This window comes from Megalopta genalis, chromosome 10, assembly GCF_051020955.1.
Source record: "Megalopta genalis isolate 19385.01 chromosome 10, iyMegGena1_principal, whole genome shotgun sequence".
Lineage (NCBI taxonomy): Eukaryota > Metazoa > Arthropoda > Insecta > Hymenoptera > Halictidae > Megalopta > Megalopta genalis.
The window spans coordinates 11,766,066-11,790,770 of NC_135022.1; the positions used below are offsets into that span (position 1 = coordinate 11,766,066).

At 42.9% G+C, this 24,705-nt stretch overlaps 1 protein-coding gene across 3 annotated transcripts in view; it reads right to left on the reverse strand.

The window, feature by feature from the left end:
- LOC117220218 (uncharacterized) overlaps window positions 1-22,105 on the reverse strand; it is a 92,549-nt gene extending 70,444 nt beyond the window's left edge. For 2 of the 3 annotated variants that reach the window (XM_033469975.2, XM_033469973.2), the window contains exon 1: window positions 21,970-22,105. In XM_033469975.2, coding sequence (XP_033325866.2) covers window positions 21,970-22,072 — 103 coding nt within the window. In that variant the 5' untranslated portion in view covers window positions 22,073-22,105. Of the gene's footprint in view, window positions 1-17,237; window positions 21,939-21,969 lie in introns of those variants that run through there. The other variant, XM_033469974.2, reaches the window with a different exon arrangement.
- Between the last annotated feature and the right edge of the window lie 2,600 nt (window positions 22,106-24,705).

Sequence of the window (24,705 nt, forward strand, 5' to 3'; positions counted from 1 at the left end):
AAACGCGCGAACCGGTATTTTTCGCTGACCGATTACATTTCCGCCCCAAAGGCCAGAGTTTATTACGTTCGCACAAGTGCATACCGAAATTGTATCACTTTCTCGGCCACCGGGACGCAATAATTCTCCCGAAAAATATTCGGCGCAGCGTACTCTCGCGAATCGCTCGCATTTTATAGAACAAGCTTACGTTCGCCCGCAACAATTGGACAGCTGCATCACTTTCTCGGTTACTTCCACTCGATGGTTCGCCTCGTAAAATTTCGGAGGGCCAAGAGAACGAATTACTCTTACGAATGATCTACATCCGCAGTCGGGAGCAGAGCTTCTTGTATCCTGAGCGGAAAATCGCGTCGTTTTCTGCAAGCCCAGCACGACGAGTTCCCGGCTCGCTTTATAATCGCTTCTGCTTGATAATCCTCCTCTGAATTTTCGACGGTCCAAAAGAAAGAGTAGGCCCACAAATCATTTACACTTTCAAGAACAGAATTCCTTTTGCTTCGCCGTGAGTAATGGTCCTGACCTAGCGTTACCTTCTGCCGTTGACGGTGCTGCACGAAAGGCACCCGGGTCACTTTATAATCAACGTTCCTTGACAAAGCTGTCCGAAAATTTCGGTGGCCCGGAACGAGGAGCGGGATCGCGCGAGACATTTGCATTTTTATCGCCGCGATTACACTTTCGGGATGGTCGAACGGCGGAAAGAAATTTCCATTCGGCGCGTCTATTTCTTGTAATCGATGCGGACAGATTCTGCAGAAAAATCCATCGAAGAATTGTCACAGAAAATGCTCGATTAATTCGGTCGCACTGCGGGCACGTGGTAACCGCGAGCACTACGAGTTCTTTCACAGGTACGTTGATTAGCACTTTTTTTCGTCATCGATCGATTCCTAGACGGGAAAGAAACTTTACATTTATTACACGGAATTGTGTTTCAACGTTTAGAAGTATTGGTAATAGAAGAGAAGAATTTGATTTCGACTTAAAGATAGCGCATAACGTTTACACTTATCGACGAAAGTTAAGAAACTTTCGGTATCGTTAACATTTGGGTAAAATTTGATATTTCAATAAACATGGGTCTTATTAAATGAAAAATACATATACATTGCAACGAACCGTATGGCACATCGTTTACATTTGCAATATTGTTTTATTTAGTGCATACGACGAATGAAACAAATAATTAAAATGAAGAGTAAAGAGAAAAATGCGGGAATAAAATGAAATTAAAAATAAACAGAAAAACGCGAAATACGGAAGTAAAATAAAATAAAATAAAAATAAATAGAAAAATACAAACAAAATAAATATTTTCTTTCATTTGTATGCTAAACATAGACATAAACATTTACTAGACTCAAGAGTATGCATCTGTGTAACATGTTCCTTAACTTTTATCAGTAAATGTATATTTAATAGATCATGCTCGGAATTTTCCTAACGAGTCTGATCCGTTGTTACACGAAATTGTACAATCGAAAGATAGATGTTCCACTACCTCGCAACGTACCTGTATGCACTTTTATTCCGTTCGAAGCTACTTCGATGTACAAATCATCGGTCTGACGTATGATTGAACGTTGAATTCGTGTTTTTTTGTTGTTTTCGTCGAGCATGTTTTTTTCTGGTTTTCGCGATGCTCTGAGAGTCTAGACGGCGATGACTCGATCCGAGGAAGAAAGAAAGAAAGAAAGAAAGAAAGAGAGAGAGAGAGAGAGCAACACGGTGATTTATCGGAGTTATGCGAGAAACTTCGATCCGAGCCAAGAAACACACGTTGGCGGCGCGGGACAGCGATGCAACCGCACGAGCGGGACGAGCCGATTATTTACAAGGAATCATTCATAAGTCCCTTTTAATGTCGGTGCGATCGCGCGCCGGGGCTAAGTTTAGCGATAAAGCGGCGCCAGAATGCGTCCATTGTTCGGGGCTTTCGCGAAAGCTCGGCTGAAGACCGCGTGACATTAGCGGCGCGTTCTTCGAGCAACAGATAGATCGCGGTACAGCGAATCCGAAAATTATCGGTGCTGGAACATGTTTAAAAAAAGAAGGAAGCGTGCGAAAGTATCGTATTCTTTCCTTTGCGAAACATGATTGGCAGTTTAAGCTCACTGAACGATTTTTCGTGCGCTCTTGAAGCTTTGCGGCGTTTTTTCGGGCTCGGAGAAATACAATTTTAATACTTTGCACTGTATATTTAATATATAATAAATACATACATTTATTGTATTTATTATATATATTTATTATATTTATAATAAATACATATATTTATTATATTTATTATATATATATTTATTATATTTAATATTTAATTTTATTATATTTATTATATATATATTTATTATATTTAATATTTAATTTTATTATATTTATTATATATATATTTATTATATTTAATATTTAATTTTATTATATTTGATATATGTATATGTATATATCTCTATTACATATTTAACCCTTGGCACTATATATTCATATCAAAGTGACATTTCTTTCTAATAATTTTTTAATACTATAAGGTAAGCCTGTAGAATACACAAATAAAAACACAAAATCATTAATTCCTATATTCATTAATTTTCCTATATTCATTAATTCCTATAGTTCACAGAAGTGTAATGGCTTTGATGTTAATTCAACTTTGTACAGCGACATCACAATTTTTGCACAGCTGTGGGAAACAGAAGTTCGATGAAAATGTATTTCTTATTTCAATCTATTCGACGAAGAGAATTTAGCGACATTCTTCGATCCTGCTTTCAACTTCACTACTCGATGTTTCGTCCACACATTTTTTTTTATAAATGCATAAAATCCGCAGTCTAATTTTAACGTGGCAATATTTATATATTCGTTCGCCTTTCATCGTTGCAAAGTGTCACACACTAAGGAAAGTATGAAAAATATCTTTCATCTTGTGTGTTCAAAATCGCACGAAGGTCGCAGCTTATTAACGACTATTCTGCGTTTATGTTACCGTAAGATTGATCAATTATTTAATTGAGATTCATTTATTATTTTATCGATGTCGAGATTCATTTATCATTTCATCGAGATCTCTGAGTAAACCGTCTCAACCGACTTTCAATTCTTTACAGATAATCGTTTGTAGATCATAATTTCACCGTACATTAAAATGTTTTCAATGCACTCACCTCTAATTAGCGATATGAAGAGCCGTAGAGGTGAACGCCGAGTTAGACTGCAATATGTTTCAGGTGAACATTGAAGAGAGTTACAAATTCTCATTTACGGAAGTTCGAAGTTTTCGAGCGGTAATTATTTGCCGGCAATATTTCAATTTTGTTTGAGTTTTAATCGTCGCTTTGGACAAACAGGTGTGTATCGACAGGCTCGATAAATGGTCTCCTGCTGGTTTCGCTGAATGCACGGGCAATTGAGTCGGTATTGAGTCTGTGCGCTGCTCGCTCATTCTACTTTACGCACAACAATCGCGTGTACGAACCATGACTTTACGGAGTCGTTATAATTATTTGAATTATTACACGATTTCGACTAAATTTTCTAACATCGATAATCATACTTTGTTTGACAATCCAACGAGCAGAGAATTAATCACGAAAAAACTGCTGAGAGGATTATTATTCGCGGTGACTGAATACGAAATATTAACCCTTTGCAAATCATTATAAGGCTGTGAAATTTTATGGGAACTAGTAAATAAAAAATTTTCTCTTTTTCTTGATAAATATATATACGAATAATAATATTATTATTATTATTATTACTATTATATTATTATATTATTATAATAATATTTTATATTTAATATTATATATTATATTATATATTTATTTTTAATATTATATATTATTATAATAATATTTCACACGATTACCTTACAGCGCGAAGAAAAAATAATTTAGTATTGCCGCGTCGGCGAAATCCGAGTGCAGTGTTGAAAATATAGTTTCTTGATTCCGAATATTTGTTGTCAGTAATTATTCAAACTTTACTAGTCAAGCCTAATATTTTCGCATTCTTATGTATTCTGTCTTTTCTTTAAAGATGCAATCTTATGTGTTTAGTACTTGCAATACTTATTAAGTCATATATCGTTGCGAATTTCGCTTACGCTACGCGTCGCGATATTTTATTTACAATCTTATTTACAATCCAATTATAAATAATCGTCTTACATAACAGATATTTGGTATCAGTAGCAGGTTGATCGCTCGACGATCCGATCTCGGCTGACCACTGTCCGCCAATAAAACAGTTACGTGGCAACCCCTATATTCTGTTATTTCCTTAGTATGTAGTTCTTCAGCACGGGCCACTTTCCTGTTACGGCGACTCGATTTTTGACAAGTCGGCGCAACGATATACAGGGTGTCCCAGGTTTTAATGTTCAAACTTTGTCAGTGTATTCTATGGCACGAAGTAAGAAAAAAATGTCATGTAAACATAGGTCATATAGAGCTCTATTAAGAAGTTATAACAAAAATTCAGAATAGGAATAGTAATCAACTTGCTGTTACTGCGAGCATTGGCTTGAATAGATCAGCACATGCCGTGTGTTTATGTAAGCTGTGTTTATTGATATATTTCGAAATGTCTACCGTTGTTGACGATACATGATTGACATCGATCGAAGATCGAATTTATGACCGTGCGAATTTCGTTTCTATTCTCTTTCATTTCATTGAACGAATTTTTGTTATAACTTCTTAATAAAGCTCTATATGACCTATGTTTACATAACATTTTTTCTTACTCTGTGCCATAGAATATACTGACGAAGTTTGAACATTAAAACCTGGGACACCCTGTATGTGATATGTAAACACGTCGTTGTTCTAATTCGATACTGAGACATATTAAAAAGAACGTGATTTGAAGATATTCTACTATTTCATACGAAATAGTATTATCTGAATAATGCAATACTGACGTATCTTTATCATATATTCAAATATCTATATCTATATAGATTTTCTGCTTATTATATTTATTATATTTTTATTATATTTATGTTTATTATTTTATTTTTTTCAATATACATATGTAGTGCAAAATTTAGTGAGAACAATATTTTATTATTTCCGAAAACCAATTTATTATTAGGAGAATGAAACTCCTTTAAATGAGTTAATGAAATTTCCTTTAACGGAAATTTAAAAAATGCCTCTCATAGATCTCGGTAATTTTATCGAAATCGGTTGATGTTGTTATCAGTTACAACAAATTAAAGACAGCGAAAATCGCAGTTTTGTCACGATTTTTACCAAAAACTGGAAAAGCTCGACTCTGGGTTAACCGATTTCGATCAAATTTTTTGCACGCATATAAGCTACCAAGACTTACGAAAGGCATCTTTTAAATTTTTGTTATAAGCTCAGATAAAAAACTTAAAAAACGAGAGATTATTTATTTATTTTTGTCATCTCAAGTAATAACGAAATTAAAAAGGCATTTTAGTCATCGTCTACTAGACTAGTCCCTCTGTCATCCAAAAAAAAATTCAAATCACTTAGTCCAGTTTAAAAAAAGTTATTGCGTTTTAAAAGGTGTACGCTCAATTATAAGAGTAACTGTAGCTAGCTCAGTCCTTTCTTAAACGTATACGGAAAAGCGAATAGATCTCTGAGAGATTTGAATGCTTGAAATAAAGAAAAAGGAACAAAGAACAACCCTTCCCTTTCAGTCGTTCGCTCGATCCGCCGTGTAAGTTCTTTTCTTCGTCACCTATGCCAGAATCCTCTCGGCGCGGTCGAGTTTCGACCATCGATTATTCTTGTCGCGGTCCGCGAAAGGATCCTTGGAAGGCGGGGTGGTGCCCGGGGGGTCGAGGGTGAGCAGCCCGTCGCGGGGTTGGAATCGCGTCGGGAGGGCCGCGCGCCGGCAGTACTCAGGAGTTAAAATCACTCGTGGCGCTCGCGGGAAACATTCATTTGCAAGAGCAAACATTCGTCGCTATTTATCGAGTGTCAGAGGGAATACCTGCGGCCCATTTTCGTATCGAGCGCCGAAGGGACCGGCGGCGCGGAGCGGGATCGAGCGCGGCGCGGAACCGAAAGAGACGAAAAAACACGAATCGGGCGCAACAAAAACATAACTTTTCCGCGATGGCGGCGCGAAGGGTGCTCGAGGAACGAGTGGGTCCTTCTCTAGTATTCCATCGGTGTTATATAGCTCGTCAGATCGAATGTTTGTTTTCAGAAAAATAGACAGAAACGAGACGCGGAGAGAGCGCGGCCGCCGCCGACGCTTCGCTCCGCTCCGCTACGAACACGCTATCCGCCTGTAACACGCATTCACGAAGCCGAAACGTCGCCCCGTTGTATTTTTTTCCTTTTTCCAGCGACGTTTTTTTTTGCTCCGCTTTTGTTTTACTCCTCGGGCTTTGTCCCGTCCTTTATTATCCCGTTCTGTAGACACTTTGTTGTTTTTCAACACTTCTCGCGCGCGACGCGAGCGCCGTTGTTTCACGGACGAACGCCGGCCGATGGATCGACGCGAAGATCCTTCGATCCTCCGCGGGTGTTATCATTGTCGTCGCGGCGTCTACTACATTGTGCTGTTGCGGCCGCAGCGGAACCGTTGCGAAATATTCTGCGTAATTTCGCGGGACCTCGCCGCCCGGCCGTCAGAGGCTGCTCCAGAATTAACGCATTATGTGCGGGAGAGGTATTAATGCAGTAATCTCTCGCTAATTCGCGCTCAGATGGACAATTTGGCAAGTCTCGTTCTTATAATTGTTGACAATCGGTAACTATAAGAACGAGCCGCAAGGCTCGAATAATCGTGTCTCCTCTTCCCAAATTTTCCATTTTTGTGCGCAAATTTTGAGCGCGAATTAGGGAAAAAATTACTGCACCTTTTTAAACATTTAATTTGCTTAAAATGTTCGTTATATATTTGAAAGAATCCTCGTTCTATGTTATCAGAATCTTATTCGTTTCGAAAAGATTAAGAATGGTATTAGATTTTAAAAAGATTATGATAAGCGTTTAAATTCGATAGAAGTAAGTAAACGTGGGTGCACCGAAACAATGATCGAAGAAAAGAAAGACATACTGGTATCACGAGGAAGAAAATGAACACCGAAGAATCCATACCAGAATGATAAACGAGAATTCAATAATTAACAAATCGATTCTCGTATATTATAAGTTGTAACGTTTCAATTTCAATTTCATTTATTCGATAATTATTAGAAAATGCATATTTTACTGTATAATTTTAAAGTCAACGCATTTCGTACTCAACGACCTAATAATAAATGAATGAGAATTTGTGTTTAAATTTACAAACTTATGACAAACTTATGACAACTTACTTTCAATGGAAATGAACAGACGTGGATGAACGCGAACTATTTTTATCAAAGAATATGGAGACGTATCGATAACATAACGAAGAATGTATTTCAGAATGATAAACAAGAATCCAATAATTAACAAATCGATCCTCGTATATTTAGTCGTAACGTTTCAATTTCAATATCATTTATTCGATTATTTTGATCAGCAGTCTACGAGTGGATAATATTCTCTTGTGATAATCATTAGAAAATGCATATTTTACTGTATAATTTTAAAATCAACGCATTTCGTACTCAACGACCTAATAATAAATGAATGAGAATTTTGTGTTTAAATTTACAAACTTATGACAAACTTATGACAACTTACTTTCAGTGGAAATGAACAGACGTGGATGAACGCGAACTATTTTTATCAAAGAATAGGGAGACGTATCGATAACATAACGAAGAATGTATTTCAGAATGATAAACAAGAATCCAATAATTAACAAATCGATCCTCGTATATTTAGTCGTAACGTTTCAATTTCAATATCATATATTCGATTATTTTGATCAGCAGCCTACGAGTGGATAATGTTTTCTTGTGATAATCATTAGAAAACGCATATTTTATTGTATAATTTAAAAACCAATGCATTTCATACTCAACGACCTAATAATAAATGAACGAGAATTTGTGTTTAAATTTACAAACTTATGACAAACTTATGACAACTTACTTTCAGTGGAAATGAACAGACGTGGATGAACGCGAACTATTTTTATCAAAGAATATGGAGACGTATCGATAACATGACGAAGAATCCATTCCAGAATGATAAACAAGAATCCAATAATTAACAAATCGATCCTCGTATATTTAGTCGTAACGTTTCAATTTCAATATCATATATTCGATTATTTTGATCAGCAGCCTACGAGTGGATAATGTTCTCTTGTGATAATCATTAGAAAACGCATATTTTATTGTATAATTTAAAAACCAATGCATTTCATACTCAACGACCTAATAATAAATGAACGAGAATTTGTGTTTAAATTTACAAACTTATGACAGGCCTTTCGTTCGAACTCAATGGAAATAAGAAAATCAACACTGAGGATTCCATTCCAGAATGATCAAGGTTATGTCAAGAGTCCATTAATTAGCAAATTCACCCTCGTATGAACACCGCCATAATTAGCGCGGAATCATGGCAGTTTCAGTGACAAACAAATGTAGAGGACAGGTGTACAACGGTAAAAGGAAAGCGACGATAGCGTGAGGAAAGAGATTAACACTCGGGGAGTTAAAAATGACGGTGCTTGAATGTCGTGAGAATAAGGCAGTGTTGGCGAATTACAGGTGTTGACGAGCAAACGCACAGTGGAAAAGTGTTGCTCATTGTAAAGAGATGTAGCGGCGGAAATAAAAAGAGAAACGAGTTACAATATCGCGGCCCAGAGCCGAGCAAAGTTGCAGTGATGGTGAAAGAACTGAAGCAACGTTTCTCCGAACAGGATACAGAAAAATATCGGAGACAATGCGACAGCCTAACACCGTCGATCCTAAACCAACAATAGTGTACTGTTTCTCGAGGCTATGACAAGAAAATTAAACTAGTGTACCATTAACCAGTTAGCTGTGTTTGACGAGTATACTCGTCATGACACAAAATATGACGAGTGTAAAAAGTAATGATCATTGGCTATTTAAATTGTAATTTTAGTGAAAACAAAAACATATTCCCAAATTTCAAGTTGTTAAAAATATATTGATGCCAATGCTACATCAAGGTGTTTACATTGTTATAAAAATAAGATTAGAAAAGAATATCACGATATTGGGGTGTTCGACGCGCAAACGTTCCTCGCTTCGCTGAATATCACTCTACAGCAGCAATTTGAATTTTTCGCTTGTACAAGTATTTGATTTTTCGTTTATTATGTACGCAGTATGTGTATATTAATGTTAAGCGAATGAGTAAGTATCGGTAACAAAATTGTTAATTATATAAAATAAAACCGTATTTTCGATCCAATATTTTAACAGCGACACTTACTCTGTGTTCGACGAGTATACTCGCCATCGCTTGATTCTCGCGACTCACAGCTAACCGGTTAATAATATAACTATAATTAAAATGGTATACTGTTTTTCAAGTCCCTTTGCATCCCTTCGTATTTCGTCAAAATTCATCGACCTCTTTGGCTATGAAAAAAAAAAGTTCGAAAAATTAGTAAAATCCTATCGACGCAGATGGCTATTTGTAACAATTTGAGCCGTTCATTTTGAAAGTGGCATAAGTCACTTTGCTTTTAAGTCGATATATTTAAGGGTTTGCGTTTGAACACGTTCAAAAATATGGATGCTAACTTTCGAGAAGATTTACTTGTATTTGTTATCTCAGGGTACTGATATTTTTCTCGGTACAAATAATTTCGTATAAACATTAAAAAATCACCACTTTTCGCATTACGGTAAAGTGACTTATGCCACTTTCAAAATAAACGGCTCAATTGTTAGCAACACTTACGCATCGGCGCATGCCGTCGCAGCTGAAGAACGAGTAGCAGAGCCCCGGCAGCATTTCAACCGCCCGATCGCGGCACAACAACATCCGACACATATCGGTTAACGTTCGCGGAACAACTGAACTGTCCTCAGATCGTATTATTACTTGGGTGACGGCCCATTTTCCAGGTAGATTCATGGGTGCAATACCCCCACTTCTCTGTTTCACATTGTATCGATCTTTTTTTCGCGTGTTTCTTACACCACCAACTCGACCCATTCACTCGTCCCATTCATTTTATCCTTTTCCTCGCTTTGATCTTCTTCGCGCTATTCATTTTTTTCTCCTGTCTGCTTGTTCCGACCATTATTTAATGCACTGTTGCGTACTGTTACACGTTCGCCAGCCTTCTCGTCCTCGTCTTTCTCATTCTCAGTCGTCCTACCACCGTTTTTATACCGTGCCGCAATTCCACGCACGATACCAAGATTCCTAAAAGTTCGCGATTTTTAACCGATCTGTCCATTGGCCTTGCAGGCTCTTATCAAATCCTAAGCATACAGTGCTGCTCCGAACTAGAAGAATCGGCCTGCCACGTACGCGTTGCTAAAATAAACAATTCGAAATAACAGGTTCCGCGGAAGAAAACATATCCAGCGTCAACAAAACTCGAATCAACCTTACGGGAACTCCGATGGCTGACGCTAAAAATGTTCCGCAAAGCGCGCTTTGTAGAAGCAGAGACATTTGGAATATTATTTCACATAACAGGTTACTTTATTTCATAATTATTTCCATGCCGCTGTGTCCGCATTTCGAGTGGCGTCATTTAAAGTATTAATTTAAATGACATATTTTTTGTTCCGTAATTGTTTCAGATAATTGTGAAATAATTATTTCAGATAATTGTGAAATCCTTCTTGAAAATCATAATTTTGTTTACACCGACATTATCGTTGACATTTCTGCGGGACGGAAGGATCGATTTAACTATGTCAATCGATTGCCCGACGATAAGAAATATTTTTTGAACAACAATACCCTTTTTGCGTTTTTCTTGAAGAATTTTGCTCAAAGCAAATGACCGAAAATTTCTTGAAGTATAATTTTTGGATTGCATATTATCGCAAGGATTCCATCTTTGTGATGAGAGTTTGTTAACTGTTATTTGGCTTTTCACCATAATAACTGGTTTCTTAATGTTTCATTTCTCTTTGAAAGCCAGTTTGCAGTTCTATCCAATTTTAAATCTCATTTAAAACGAATTCACGTCGTTGAGTAATGCAATATATATATATATATATATATATATATATTTTTGTATATTATTACATGCTTTTTCTGAACGTTAATTGGAACGTTGTGCAAATTCTCAATTAAAAAACAAATGTTGCTATTATAAATAAATGTTACTCGTATTATCCGACGTTGGCAAGAAAACATTAAAGACCAAATCGTTGCGTAGAGGTACGTTTGACGCAATAAAGCCCGGTATTAAAGAAACAAACATTGTACCCGACGCATTTTTCTGTATTTTGCATAAAAATGCCCGTAGGCTTTATACACAAATGATACGAGTGTGTTTGTACGAATATTATCCGAATACATTTAAACAAACATCAGAGAGATTACGGTATTTACAGAACATTCTCTTACACTTGTGCGAACACAACACATGCTCACAGCACTGTCCTACGTAATTTATTTTTATAGACGTCAAATACAGCCAGCGTACAGTGGTGTGCAGTAATTATTATGCTGTTCACAGTTAGAGCAAGTGTGTTTGTACTTGACGACTGTATTATAATTATAATAATAAATTTATTTATCGACGGAATAAAAACACTTTGTTACAGTGAGAGATAGTAATAGTAATATAGCAATCGCACAAGGACGAATAAAATACATAAATTTATTATTACCGAATCATGGAAAATAAATTTATTAGAAAATAAATTTATTTATTTATTCTTAAATTTATTTATTCTTCATGCAAAATAAAAATTTTCTTTATAAATTGCAACGAAAAGGAACAGGATAGAAATTTCATTCTTTGTTTAACATTAGAACTATCAAATTAGTCAAAACGGCTGGTTTTTGATTTTTCCGTTTACAATAATTGAAACTATGAGAATATTTTTCTTAGAACTTTTTCCTATGAACTTCTTCATCGAAGCACATCTTATAATAAAAATCGTAGGAAGTTTAAATAAAACCAATCTTGACATTGACACGTTTAGGGCTCGATAGTTCTAGTGTAAATAGTTTTCGTGAGTTGTTAATAATATACAGGTTGTTCCCGGATTAAATCATCAAACTTTGGTATAAATTTAGAACTCTCAAACAAAAATAAATTTTTCCTCTGGAAGCATACTCGCAAATGCTTTCTTCAAGAGGTATTTACTACTGTTGTCGTAGGACTCAGCAATGCACGCCATCGAAATTTGTTATATCAGGTTTATCACGTAAATTACGAAAGAAAATTGTTGTATTTATTATAAAAATAATGATAAAAGTAATTGTAATTATTTCGTATACACCTGTACACACTTATGAACAGACGAAGTGGCCGACTGACACTGTCCATCTACTATATCGTTACACGCTTGCACTATTCTCAATTTCGATGTTTCAATGTCGTCAACAGTTACTCAGAACGAATGGATAGGTGCTTTGTTCACAATGCAAACAGCAACGCAGTAGCAACTGCTGATCTTGGAAACACGGATATTTCAAATATCCGTTTCTAACTCTCGATAAATTTAAAAGTAAATATCTCTCTTGAAGGAAGCATTTGCGAATATACAGTAAATTCTCTCTATAATTGTCTATCAGCTTGCAAACTAAAAGCGGACAATTTGGAAAGAGGAGATGCGAATATTCGAGCATCGCGTTTCGTTTTCGCACCTCCTCTTCCCAAATTGCCCGTTTTCGTGTACAATCTGAGGGACAGTTGGAGAGTATTTACAGTACTTCCAGTGGAAGAATCTGTTTGTTTTAAAGTCCTAAATTGATACCTAAAACTTCAGGTATCAATTTAGAACTAAAATTGATACCTAAAACAATTGATACCTAAAACTTTAGGTATCAATTTAGTATTAAAATTGATACCTAAAAACAATTGATACCTAAAACTTTAGGTATCAATTTAGAATTTTGCGGTTCAACTCGGGAACGTCGCGTATAAATAATCTTGAGTACTTTCAATCGTCCCGTTGTTCCAAATTTGACCAACCAATCTTCCTCACGACCGCATAAAATCCGCAGATCTAAATATTGGTATTACTGCAAAAATCGCTTTCGTAACATTCGTTCAGTCGCGAGGGTGAGCGGAATTGCGGTAGCCGATCGGTCGTCGAAATCTAAACTCGAGCACGTCGTCGGTCCCGCTTCGCCGGTAGCCGGCGTTCTTTTATCTCGCGATACACCCGAGTCGCAGCGTGTCGATCTCCAATTTGATCCCCCCTCCCTCCACGAGAAGATCGTCCTTGTACCCGAGTAGCAGCGGCTTATCAGAATCGTTACGCGAAACGAACATACAAGAGCGTCGGCCAGGGGACCCTAACTTTCAATCCGGCGAGGTTAAGCGAGATCGCGGAGTCGATACCGTGGCGGCGATCTTGGCGGCGTCACGGCCGATGATAAATCGACGATCCATCGCGGCCCGCGGATCGCCGCGGATCTGCAGCTCGCGGGATTTCGGATTTTACGCGCGCAACCGGCCGCTGATACGGAGCGACGCGCTCTCTTATCAGCCAGAAGTCACACGATAAACCCGTCGACGTTTATTCTCCACATAATCGCGAGTCTCCGCGACGTGGTTATTCAATAGGCAGAGCTAATCTGCCGGACCACACGCCGAGGAAACCAGAATCGATCGAGAAATCTGCGCGTCGATCGCCGAAAATCTGCGAGAACGATGCCCGACAAATTCTGTACTATAAATCGATCGCCGATTTATGATGGACATTTCTTCAGAGAAATTTAATTCGATCGGTCTTTCAATAGTGTTCGTGCGAAAGAATTACTACAAATTTCCTGCATCAACGAAACGAATATTTTCTTCTCATTTCAACGATTTCATCAAGTTCTCGAGTTCTTTCAATCTTTCTGTCGTTTCATTATCTGTTCTCGGTTTTCTGTTCCTGGAATTGTATTTCGTTTAGCCGAGATTTTCCGTAAAAATCGGCAAATCGTCTAGACCGAAGCGTTTACGTTTGGATATTACATTCAAGATGATTTACGTAACATAATATTACCGAATATCAATCTCTAGATTAAATCTACGTATTTATATTTACACGTATCATACGTGAAATACGTATATTTATATGTATTATATTTATAAACGTACTCGGTTATATGGAGTAAGATCTGAAAATTAACACTATTTTATCGGAATTATATTTATATCGGAATTATACATATTATTGTATTTATCGGAAGCCTATTAACAAGTTTGTTTTCAATGACCGTACTGCATCGAAGAGAATAATTTCAGATAATTCTCTTCGAAATAATAATTTCCAAAGAGCTCGTTAGATTGTATCAATCTGAATAATTTGATGGATCGTGGATGTGTGATTATTGTGATTTTTCGAACGATTCTATAAGAAATTCGTGCAGCTATTGATCCTCGATTTTCGAAGAGCTATTAAAAAATCTGCCGGTCGATAAAGCGTTAAGATGCAGAAGCTTGTCGGCGATAAAAAGCGAGACAACAGAACGATATAATTTTACCGCATTGTAACGAAAATCGAAGTTAACATTGGAAACGCAGTGATAAAGATGCACAGAGCAACGAAAGGTTGAAATTTGTCAATTCGATGAATTTACAACGGCCGCGACCGTAGCGCTAATAGTTGCATGCAAATCGGAGAGATGTCTTTCGTGGCAGACGACGCTGATAAGCCGGTGGATACACCGGCAACCATAAGTCACGAGACACCTGATTATACGGTAGACACAGATTAGGCGGTGCAGCGTATTTTTGAATCCCGGTGCGAGCCTCGTTTATTTGCGATCTTTTTATAAATAGACGGCGGTTATTTATGCGTGTATGATAAACTTCAATTTGTAGGATGTACGGGAATGATTGCGTCGGCAAATGTTTGCCATTGCTCTACCTTGTTTTTACCGTGGGGACGATCGCGGAGTCAAACAGTCGCGAAGACGATAATACGTATTGTAGAATGCGGTGCTAACACGAACGAATTTCCAGTTTCCGAAGCTGCGATGCACGAGGTTAATGTCTTTGATGAGCACGCGACGCCGATGACGAGCACTTGGTGTCTATGCATAGTGCAGTTGCTTATTAGAGCACCTAGATCAGCGTCTATAATAATCTCCAGAAGTCGAACACACCTACGCATCGCTTCGATAAAAATTGTCAAGCGAGAGAGAACTGTCTTGGAATCAACGTTTCGAGGGAACGAAGACGCGATCCGACTGTTCTGTCCTCGATGAAATTGTTTCTTGTGCGCGATTTTATTAAACGAACATGGAGAAATTAGCTAAGTCTGCGCCCGTTAAGCGGTAGCATTTCACACCGACCGTATGAAATCGCGAATTTCGAAGGCATCAAGATGAAAATTATAATTGTAAGGAAATAACAAACACCGCACCTTCGGCTATCATGAAAGCAGCTGTTTTTTGGGTACGATTTTGCTAAAAAAGTGCCGAAATTATTAGCTAAACCGTATCTTGATCGGATAGAGTGCTGAGAAGAGCAACAAACACGTTCTAAAATTATGGTTCCAGCGATGACACCTAGCTTTCTTCTAACGTCAAGAAAGTTGTTCTTTGGGTGCAATTCTGCTAAGTGAATATTGAAAAAATAGCTAAACCGAGTCTTGATTAAATAGGAGGCTAAAAACAGCGGCGAACGCGTGCATCCACGAAGAATTCGGCGAAACAGATAAGAACCAGGGTTCCAGCAGAAGGACAGACTTCCAGTCCTGACCTATCCTGAACGAAGTAGCTTTTATGGTGCAATTTAGAAATAAGTGGGTTAGAATCGTAGGTGGCGTAAGTCACATTTTCCTCATTGTGCGAAGCGAGGAGTGTTATTGTTTATTAACATGCGTGTCGTTCGCTGGCCAAATTTATTGTTAAGATGATTTACAGTTAATCTAATTTATGACAACTTTATCATTTATTTCACTTGTTTTTTTAACATTTTGGCAGGTACAGATTACATTTTAAGATAGGGTCCCAGTTGCAAAGGTTGTCCGGAGTAACGTTACTATCGTTTCTTTCAACGATAATCACAATAATATGTGAAGAAATCGTAAACGACGACATTTTAATACAACATTTGATATTACATTAATAGAATAAGATCGTTCAAGTACTCCACTAGTTTACTGCAAGTTCTAAAACAACTATTAAAAGATACTTAGTTGCGTGTTTGTCGGTAACTTTCGGTATAAATTTTTCGGTCTACTAAAACAATGTTTTTGTACCACAGAAATCATTCGATTTTATAAAGAAACTACGAACATTAACATTTCTTGTACAATTATCGAATAAATAGAGCAGCGTATAAAACTGGTACACGTTTCGGAACTTATCGCATTTACCGTCACTTCGTGATTAGTATATATAACCTCATGCACTATGTTTAATACAATTTACATACTTTAATAGTTCAATTTAAGTCGAACAGGTTATCAGAAAGTTAATTTAGTATAGATATATTAAAAAATGAGTGAAATCAGAAATATTTGGGTCTTATCGGTGTTTCGGTAACGATAACTGACGATAGCTTTTCGAAGCATCGGTAATTGGGACACTTACATTATTTTTATTCTACATTAATTTCACACCAAATTTAAGCCTTCGACGTTCCGAAAATATTTCGTTTAATAACAAGAGAACTAAACAATGCGAACTACACAAGAAACAGTTCACTTTCATGTAAATTTCAGGTGAAAACATAGGATTGTTGCACAAGTAATCTCGCGTTTCCAAACGGATGGCTTATAAAAAAACCGAAATTATTTTTGCAACAACCTAGTATACGGATGAACGAAAAATTATGCTTAACACTAGAACTACCGAGTATATGTATATTGTTTTCTAACAATGCCAAGATTGGTTTTATTTAAACTACCTACGATTTTTATTACAACATATGCTTGAACGAAGAAACTCGTATACAAATTTCTGACAAAAACGTCGTTACAATATCGGAGATTGCAACAACAAAAAAAGAATTGATTGGTTTGGTAATTCTAGCGTTGACGTGTCGATAACTGGGACCCTTATCCTACAAGTCAAAATTGTCGAGAATCTGATTTACGCCATTACGATTCTGAGCCACTGGAATATCGAAAAATCGGCGAAACAGTTCTGGAGGCACGCGGAGCGTCGAAACGCGCGGTGTTTCGTAAAAACGCAGGCAGCTGAAGTAATAGGGTTCTGAATAGACGAAAGTACCTCGGGAATAAGCAAAGTTCCACAGACCGATCATCCGTGATTCCGTTGTTACTCTCGGTGCAGCCGGCAGTAGTCCGCCGTGGCTAAACGAAAACCAATCGTTTCGCTGGTCCCGATTGACTCCGCGCTGTCCGATAACGATCCGGGATCACCAGCCGGCGCCGATATCATCCTCGTCATGTCAACCGGCGAAAATGATCCTGTTTCGATGACGACGTCGAAGAGGAATATCGCGATAAAACCCCTGCAGAGCCCTCGCTTGCCAGAGATAACGTTCGCTCTTGGCTGCTGCTGTTGCTGCTCGATAGTCCTTTCTGTCCTTCTCTTCTAGCTGCTTTTTTTAGCCTACCTTGTTCTTCTCGCTATTCTCTCTCTCTCTCTCTCTCTCTCTCTCCTTTCTCTCTCTTCTCGTTCGTTTGAAACTAGATTACAATTCGACGCTTCATAGAACGGAAACAAGTGAATCACTGGGCCCCGGTCCGCCGCGTTTTATCCCGTTTCCGCGACGATTCGTCTTCTCTCTCCGTCCCGTTCTCGGCGACCTCCTCGTCGGACGATGCGTCGACGTTCCGTCATTACGACGGCCGAACGACCGTCGACGCGTGTGTCCGACCGGCCCGGGCTTTCTAAAACACAGGAGAAACAGCCTCGGCAGTCTGCGACAGACGAGCGTAATTGCTGCTGCTGCTGCTGCGAGATCTCGAAGACCTTGAACCTACGCTACGATCCTTCGCACTCGATTATGCTCCGGCCGCTGTCACATGCGGACGTCCATGAAACTGGACAGCGATGCTTACAGATGGATATCTTTTATAGATCGTTCGCCACTCGGGAAACTTGCGAAATCGGCGTGGTCGAGGCACACGGGGTTTGCGATAGCAATTGTTTAGTGTTACAAGAACGAACGAGAAGGGAGTCCTTCAATTTAGGCTACGATGCCGGATCAAAGAGACGCTTTTAGTGCCCTTCTGTCTCCGATGGCACGTTCCGTGGACGGTTTAGCACTCGGAGGCTCCCAGGACCTCTTATCTTTCGAATATTAATGTCACTCGAGAATAAATGAAGTAATTACTCAGCGCGCCGGTGTTCCCGTGCGATTTGGAGCACAAATCTTTGGGAGATCGTCGACGAACGTACACTTACAGGCTTCTCGGTCGTCCAAGATCGGAACGTGCTTCACGACCGAACAATTGATATCGAGCTTCTGTTGCACTTTTAAATCGGTCAACGATTTCAAACCGCGAACGTTTGACAGCGCGTCTACGCTCAAACGTCTATGCGACAGAATCGTGTACAACCTACGACGATCGTGTAAATCCACCAGCTTGGGGAACGATACCGAACCCCATCGATTTTCGCCCCGATGCATCGATTAAAAAAATCTCCCTCGTCATCCGAGAGCGTTCGACGGCACGTCTCACGGGGACCTCTATTTTCCGCCACGTTCGAATCACTGGACAAGACACGATAGTCCCCAGAGTCCTCCTCGCAGCTGTAATCCCGTGGACCACTATAGCGGTTGTGAATGGTAGCACCGGGAGTTCAGTTCGCAAAAAGGATCACTGCGACGTCGCGGCGCGGCGCGGCGCGGCGGTTTCGATCTCGTAAGACGGATCGAGGGATCTCTCGGCGGTTCAGCGGCGAGACACGGTCGGTAGGATCGAGGATCTACGATCGCGGCGGCGTCGGCGGCGGCAGCTCACGATCCCGCTTTGGGCCGTTCTCTCTCGGTCAGGAGCGGCACGATCGTCCGCGCGCCGCGAGTAGTATTCTCCGTCAGCGAAAACGTTCACCTTGACCAGGCTCGATCGGCGATTTACACGCGAGCCTGCAGCGGCCGGCTGGGCGGATCGGCGAGCACGGACGGCCGAGCGGGCGAGCGTTTAACACGATCAGAACGATCAGCATCCGAAGGACTCTGTCGCGATGCGATGGCCTGCCGCGCGCGCGGCAACGACACCCGGCAAACGACACGCAGCAACGCGACCGCGAGAAAAGAGAGTCTCTTCTCTCGGCCGGCTCGCACCGACTCTCGCCACCATCGAAAACCTACTTGCTCCCGGGAGAGCAGTGCGGCGTGTTTCGTCACTCTGCACTGGCGAGACGATAATTTCAGAGGCGATTAGATGACCCAACGCCGACGATAGCTAACGAGACCGTATTTTGCGGATCAGCATGGCTCTCTCTCATTCTCTCTCTCTCTCGCTCTTTCTCTCTTTGACTCTGTATTGCTCCTTCTTTACCGCGTCTCTTTCTTTCCGTCTCTATCTATCTCCTCCCACCTTCTCTCTCTCTCTCTCTTTCTCTCTCGCTGCTTCCTCTTCGCTCGTCCCCTTCTACCTAGTCCCGCCTCTCTCTCTCTCTTTCTCTCTTTCTCTCTTTTTCTCTCGCTCTCCGTCTCGCCGCGTCGTGGCCCGACTTTTTCCTCTCTCGCGCGTTTTGCAAATCGCCGCTACGGACGATCGCCACGGACAACGGATACCAAGATCTCTGGACCCCGCCAGTCTCTTTCATCCTCCACAAGCGCTACCACCGGTTTTTTCATGCACCGTGCTATCCTACGACCGGCCGGCGTCGGGTTAAACTGCGCCAAGGACACCGGAGGGATTCGAGCGAACCGCTAATCCTCTCTTTCTTCCTACGAGAGCTGATTTTTCCTGCGAGTTTCGCGGATCCCAGGCATTCCTGGACCCCCTCGTCCCTATCGTGCCGTGCCCGGGATCGCTCTATCCGCGGTCTCCCGATGGACTTTCTTCGCTCAAATTATGCCACGCCAAGGACGCGCCGGAGAATCGCCGACAAAACTAGTTCAGTATTTTCGACGGAATTTTGCTCGACGAGTTTCGTTATTTTTTCTTTTTTTTTCTTTTTTTTTTTGGTAGTTTCGGCTACTTTCGTACACCGTGCCCTCCTCGGAGACGGAGGAATTAAATTGTGCGACGTCGAGGGCGCAGGACCCGACCGGTGCATTGGAATTTCAGTTGTGAACATCGTTTGTTCCGTGTTTTTTTTTTATTTCTCCGTTTATGCCGATCGTTGGTTTTCATTGCGATGGGCCATCTCGGGAAGCGAGGTTTAAATCGAATCGAGTCAAGGCCACAGGAGAGGCCGCCTCTTTGTCGCTCTCAGGAGGCTTTTCTTCGTCCACGTGTCTGGCAAATCGCTGGATCAGGTGTTCGCGACGGCCAATGGATACGGAGATTCTTGGGTTATTAAATTCCTAGTTCTGCCCCCTGTTTTTGATAAATTTATCGAACCGATGGTATCATAGTATAGTAGTATACTATGGTATATATAATAGTATAGTAGTATAGAGTATAGTGGTATATAGTATAGTATAGTACGAGCAATCAAGTTCAAACGAAACGAAATTAGTTAGTTAGTTAGTTAGTTAGTTAGGTGATTTTTCATAAGGGATAAACAGTGTCCAAGGCAATAACGTTACCAAGCAAACTTCTCCTTCCTGAGGCATCGTGCAAATCACCTAACACGATTCTTGATCTCCTAACACTTCCGATCCTCTGTTCAAATAACCAGCTGTCTCAACACGGTCTTCTTCAACGACCAATCAAGTTCGCATTAGCATCCTCCAGGAAAAACTGACTCAACCTCAACAGGACTTCTCCTCTTTCGCGTGTTCGGCTAATTACTCGAGAGGTCATTCTATGTAGATCCCCTAACGCTTCCACGTCCATTCACCGCTTCTACCAGTCTACCAGCCCCCTTTCATCCTATCAATCGCTTTCTACCTATTCACTAAATTTCTTTCGCTATCACTCTACAACCCGAGGTGATTCTATGTTCGTCTAGAGAGTCTCTGACTCTCCTATCCCGTATTCACCGATTCTACCTATTCACCAACCTCCTTCCAACATACATCGTCTGTCAATCAGAGCGGAATCCAGCCCTCCCAACTCTTCCATTCTCGCTTCACTGTTCCTACCTGTCCGTCCATTGGCTACGTTTCGGCATACGCGTTATCGCTCTAAGCGATCTATCGTGTCCGAAGGAACGCGACGGTGGCATCGGCGATCTTTCCAAGTAGATCTGGCCGGCCAGTGATCAGACCCGGTGTCCGCAAGGTTTCCAGGACGGCGTGCAGCAGCAGCGTGCGTGGTGCGCGCACACGAGTTTAGAAGCGAGCGGGCACGTGTCTAGCTAGCGGCGTGTTTTAATCGGTGTCGGAAGAGCACTTCTGCTAGTAGATGCCGGCTCGGCTGTCTGTCTGGCAGCTCGGTGGAGCCGGTGTGTGTTCACGCGTGTGTATACATTCTGTGTGGGAGGAGAGGGCGGCATGGATAGACAAACGTAGACGGCGAGCGAGTGTGGAAGCAAGAGAGAAAGAGAGAGAGAGACAGCAAAGAGAGGGAGAGAGAGAGAGAGAGAGAGAGAGAGAGGAGGGAGGGCGGGAAAATTTGAAAGCGCGCGTACGGAGCGCGTGCTCCCGATGACGTCGCCGTTTTGGCAAAACGTGGACGACGTACAGGTGGCTGCGTGCGTGATTTCGGGATGATGACGGACGGGGGTGGGAGGGAGACAGACAGTGCCCGGTTTGGCGGGTAAGTTGCGGATCGTGTTTTTCGCGCGCGCGTCTCGCTAATCGGAGGAGGGCCCGCCGGAATCTCCGAGCCCTGACGCGCGTCCTAACGTGCCTCCGCGACGATTCTCTACTATATAGCCTGTCGCGATGGTTCGTAACGTTTCGATTGTTTACGTGTCGGAGAGTACTCACCGGAGTTGTAATATTCCTTAAAGTAGCGTGTCGCCGCACGCTGGACGATCGAGTAATACAAGTTCACGTACGACGTCGACTGGTTCTGTGCGGAGAGCGCCATTTACACTGATTTTTGGTCGCGCGTGTATCACCGTGTATATTATTACTCCTCCTTCCTCTTCTTCCTCCTCCGCCAACGACTGCTGCTCGCCTGTTTCTTCCTCTTCCTCCGGCTCCTCTTCCTCTTCTTCCTCTTCTTTCTCCCCGGTGTTTCGAAGATCAAAACGCCGGCATACGTGTGCACGCGTACACGCGCGGCGCGGTACACACGCACCGCGGCTAGGTGTCTCGTATCGGGAGCGTACGCGTAGATCGGACGCGCGGCGCGTTCTTGCTCGCGCGACGATCACGAGCGGACGCGGCGACCAGCGACGAACGCGCGAAACGTGTTCCCGGTCCACGGCTGCTGCGTTCTCTCTCTCCCGCTTTCTCGCTCTCCCTCTCTCTCTCCCTTTCTCTGTTTCTCTTCCACAGTCTTTCCTCTCCACTGTTTCCTCCGTTTCCTCTCGGTGTCTGCGCCGGTATCCTCTCGACGATTCTTTGTTTCTGCCTCGTCGTTGCAACCCTCTCCCGTTCCACGATAGATCGGCAAACCGCGACGACGAACTTTCGGGGCGAAACGAATCCCTCTTCTCCTGCCGTCTCGTGCTGTCGCCGGTGGTCCTCTCCCCGTGCGTCCGCGTGTGCAGCCCGTGTCCGTGTGTGCCCGGTGCCGGTGCGCGTGTATACGTGTGTTGTGTGGGGGTCCGTGTCGTTTTGTCTTTTCCTCCCGGTTGTCTCCGCGGCGAAACAAGAAAAACTGTTCTCGGCTCGCGCGAAAAAACGGCTTTTTCCCGGTCGGTGTACGTGCTCTCTGTTCCCGTGTTACGGCCTTCTCGCAGCGAGACGGTCTCGCGTGCCGGCAAGAGGCCCGCGACTTTAATCCTCGGCACACTCGCTTTCGGGTTACCCGCGCCGGTAGACACAAACTCGGTAGACTCGGCCTGAGCCCCCCCGAGTAACTTCGCCAAGACCGAGACACTGGCGAGCTGCAGCGTTGCCACACTTCCGTCGCCGCGGTGCGCGCCCGCGGAGTGGGGATTTTCTGGACTGGTTCGTTCGTTCGTTCGTTCGTCCGTCCGTTCGTTCGTTCGTTCGTTCGTTCGCTCGCTCGTTCGTTCGTTCGTTCGTTCGTTCGTTCGTTCGTTCGTTCGTTCGTTCGTTCGTTCGTTCGCTCGTTCGTTCGTTCGTTCGTTCGTTCGTTCGCTCGCTCGTTCGTTCGTTCGTTCGGCTCGGGTTTGGGATGGTAGACACCGTCGTCGGGAGAGGACGAGCGGAGAAGGTGCCGGCGCGGCGACGGCCGAGTGGTGATGGCGGCAGGGGCGGATTCACGCGAGTCGAGGGCTCCTCTGCCGCGAAAGCGGACCCTCTAAACCCTCTACCCTCTCTCCCTCTCTCGCTCGCTTTCTCTTACTCTCTCCGTCTCTGCCCTCGGAGGATCATCGAGGGGGAGAACCGTCAGTAGACCCCCTTCGTTCGCTGGCCCCCTCTCGGCCCCCCTAGTCCAGCTACCGCCGGGGTACCAGGTAAATTGGGGTAGCGTGACGGGCAAAAATTTCGAGTGGCTCGCATGCGGACGATTGCCGGTCAACTCTCGATTTTGTCGTTAATTGGACGCCGTCGGATTTATACTTTGTTCGCGAGCCAATCGGCAATCAACCGGGCCCCTCTCGGGGCTCGGGTACCGGGGACCGAGATAATTTTCGAAAATTGCCGGCCTGGTGCGGGCGCGCGCGCGCGCGCGAGGGTTGGTTCTCCAGGAAAGCTAGAAGAGACTTAGCGGATAGATCAGACGTTCATGACTAGATCCGAGTCCCGCGTCATGAAATGACGCGAGACCCCCGTCGGGTGGTGCCGCGTGTCGAAGGGGGGTTGCGGAAGATCGGCCGAGAAATCGGCGAGCGGGTCCAGGGGCGGCGAAACTTCCGCCCCTGGCGGACAGCGTGGAGGGTGGTGGTGACTGGGCTAGGTGGTGGTGGCATTGGCAGCGGCGGTGACCGCGCCGCGCGCCTCCCGCCGGAGGGAGAGCCGAGGCGTCGAGACACGGTAGGAGAGGACGCGCACCGCGTGCAGCGGCTCGTGGGAGGGTACGAGAGGAGAGGTCCCGGTCTCGCGGGCGAGACAGAGACGGGCACTCGGGCCGAGAGGAGTCGGAGCGAGGATGTTGTGTCCGTAGGACGGCCGTGGTAGGGATTTGATACCGTGTCGAGAGGGGACAGAGCGGTCCGGTGGGAGAACTTTCGGCGGAGAGGCGCTGGAACGGTGGGGGTTCCTCCAGTCGCCTTTCCTGCCCCTCGCCCTCCTACCTGGCTCCGTCCAGCCCCCCTGCCCCCACCCGCCGTCCCTGAATTCCCTCCTCGCCGTCGCTCCTTCTCTCTCCTGGTTCCCCGGCGGCTGATGTACCCCTCGATGCGCGCTGCGCCGTGATGCATCGCGCTGCCGGCCGCCTCTGCGAGTCACAAGGTATGCTCGTGCCACGAATACGAACTGCCTCTCCCAAATCAATATCAGTCGTCGAAAAAAAAAGCGACTCGGCACCTATAATTGCCGAACTTCCGCGATAACCGTCTCTTCTCTCTCGCCGGGCTCTGTCCCCGCCGCCTCCGCCGCCTCCGCCGCTGCCTCCGACGCCGACGTCGCCGCCGCCGCCGCCAC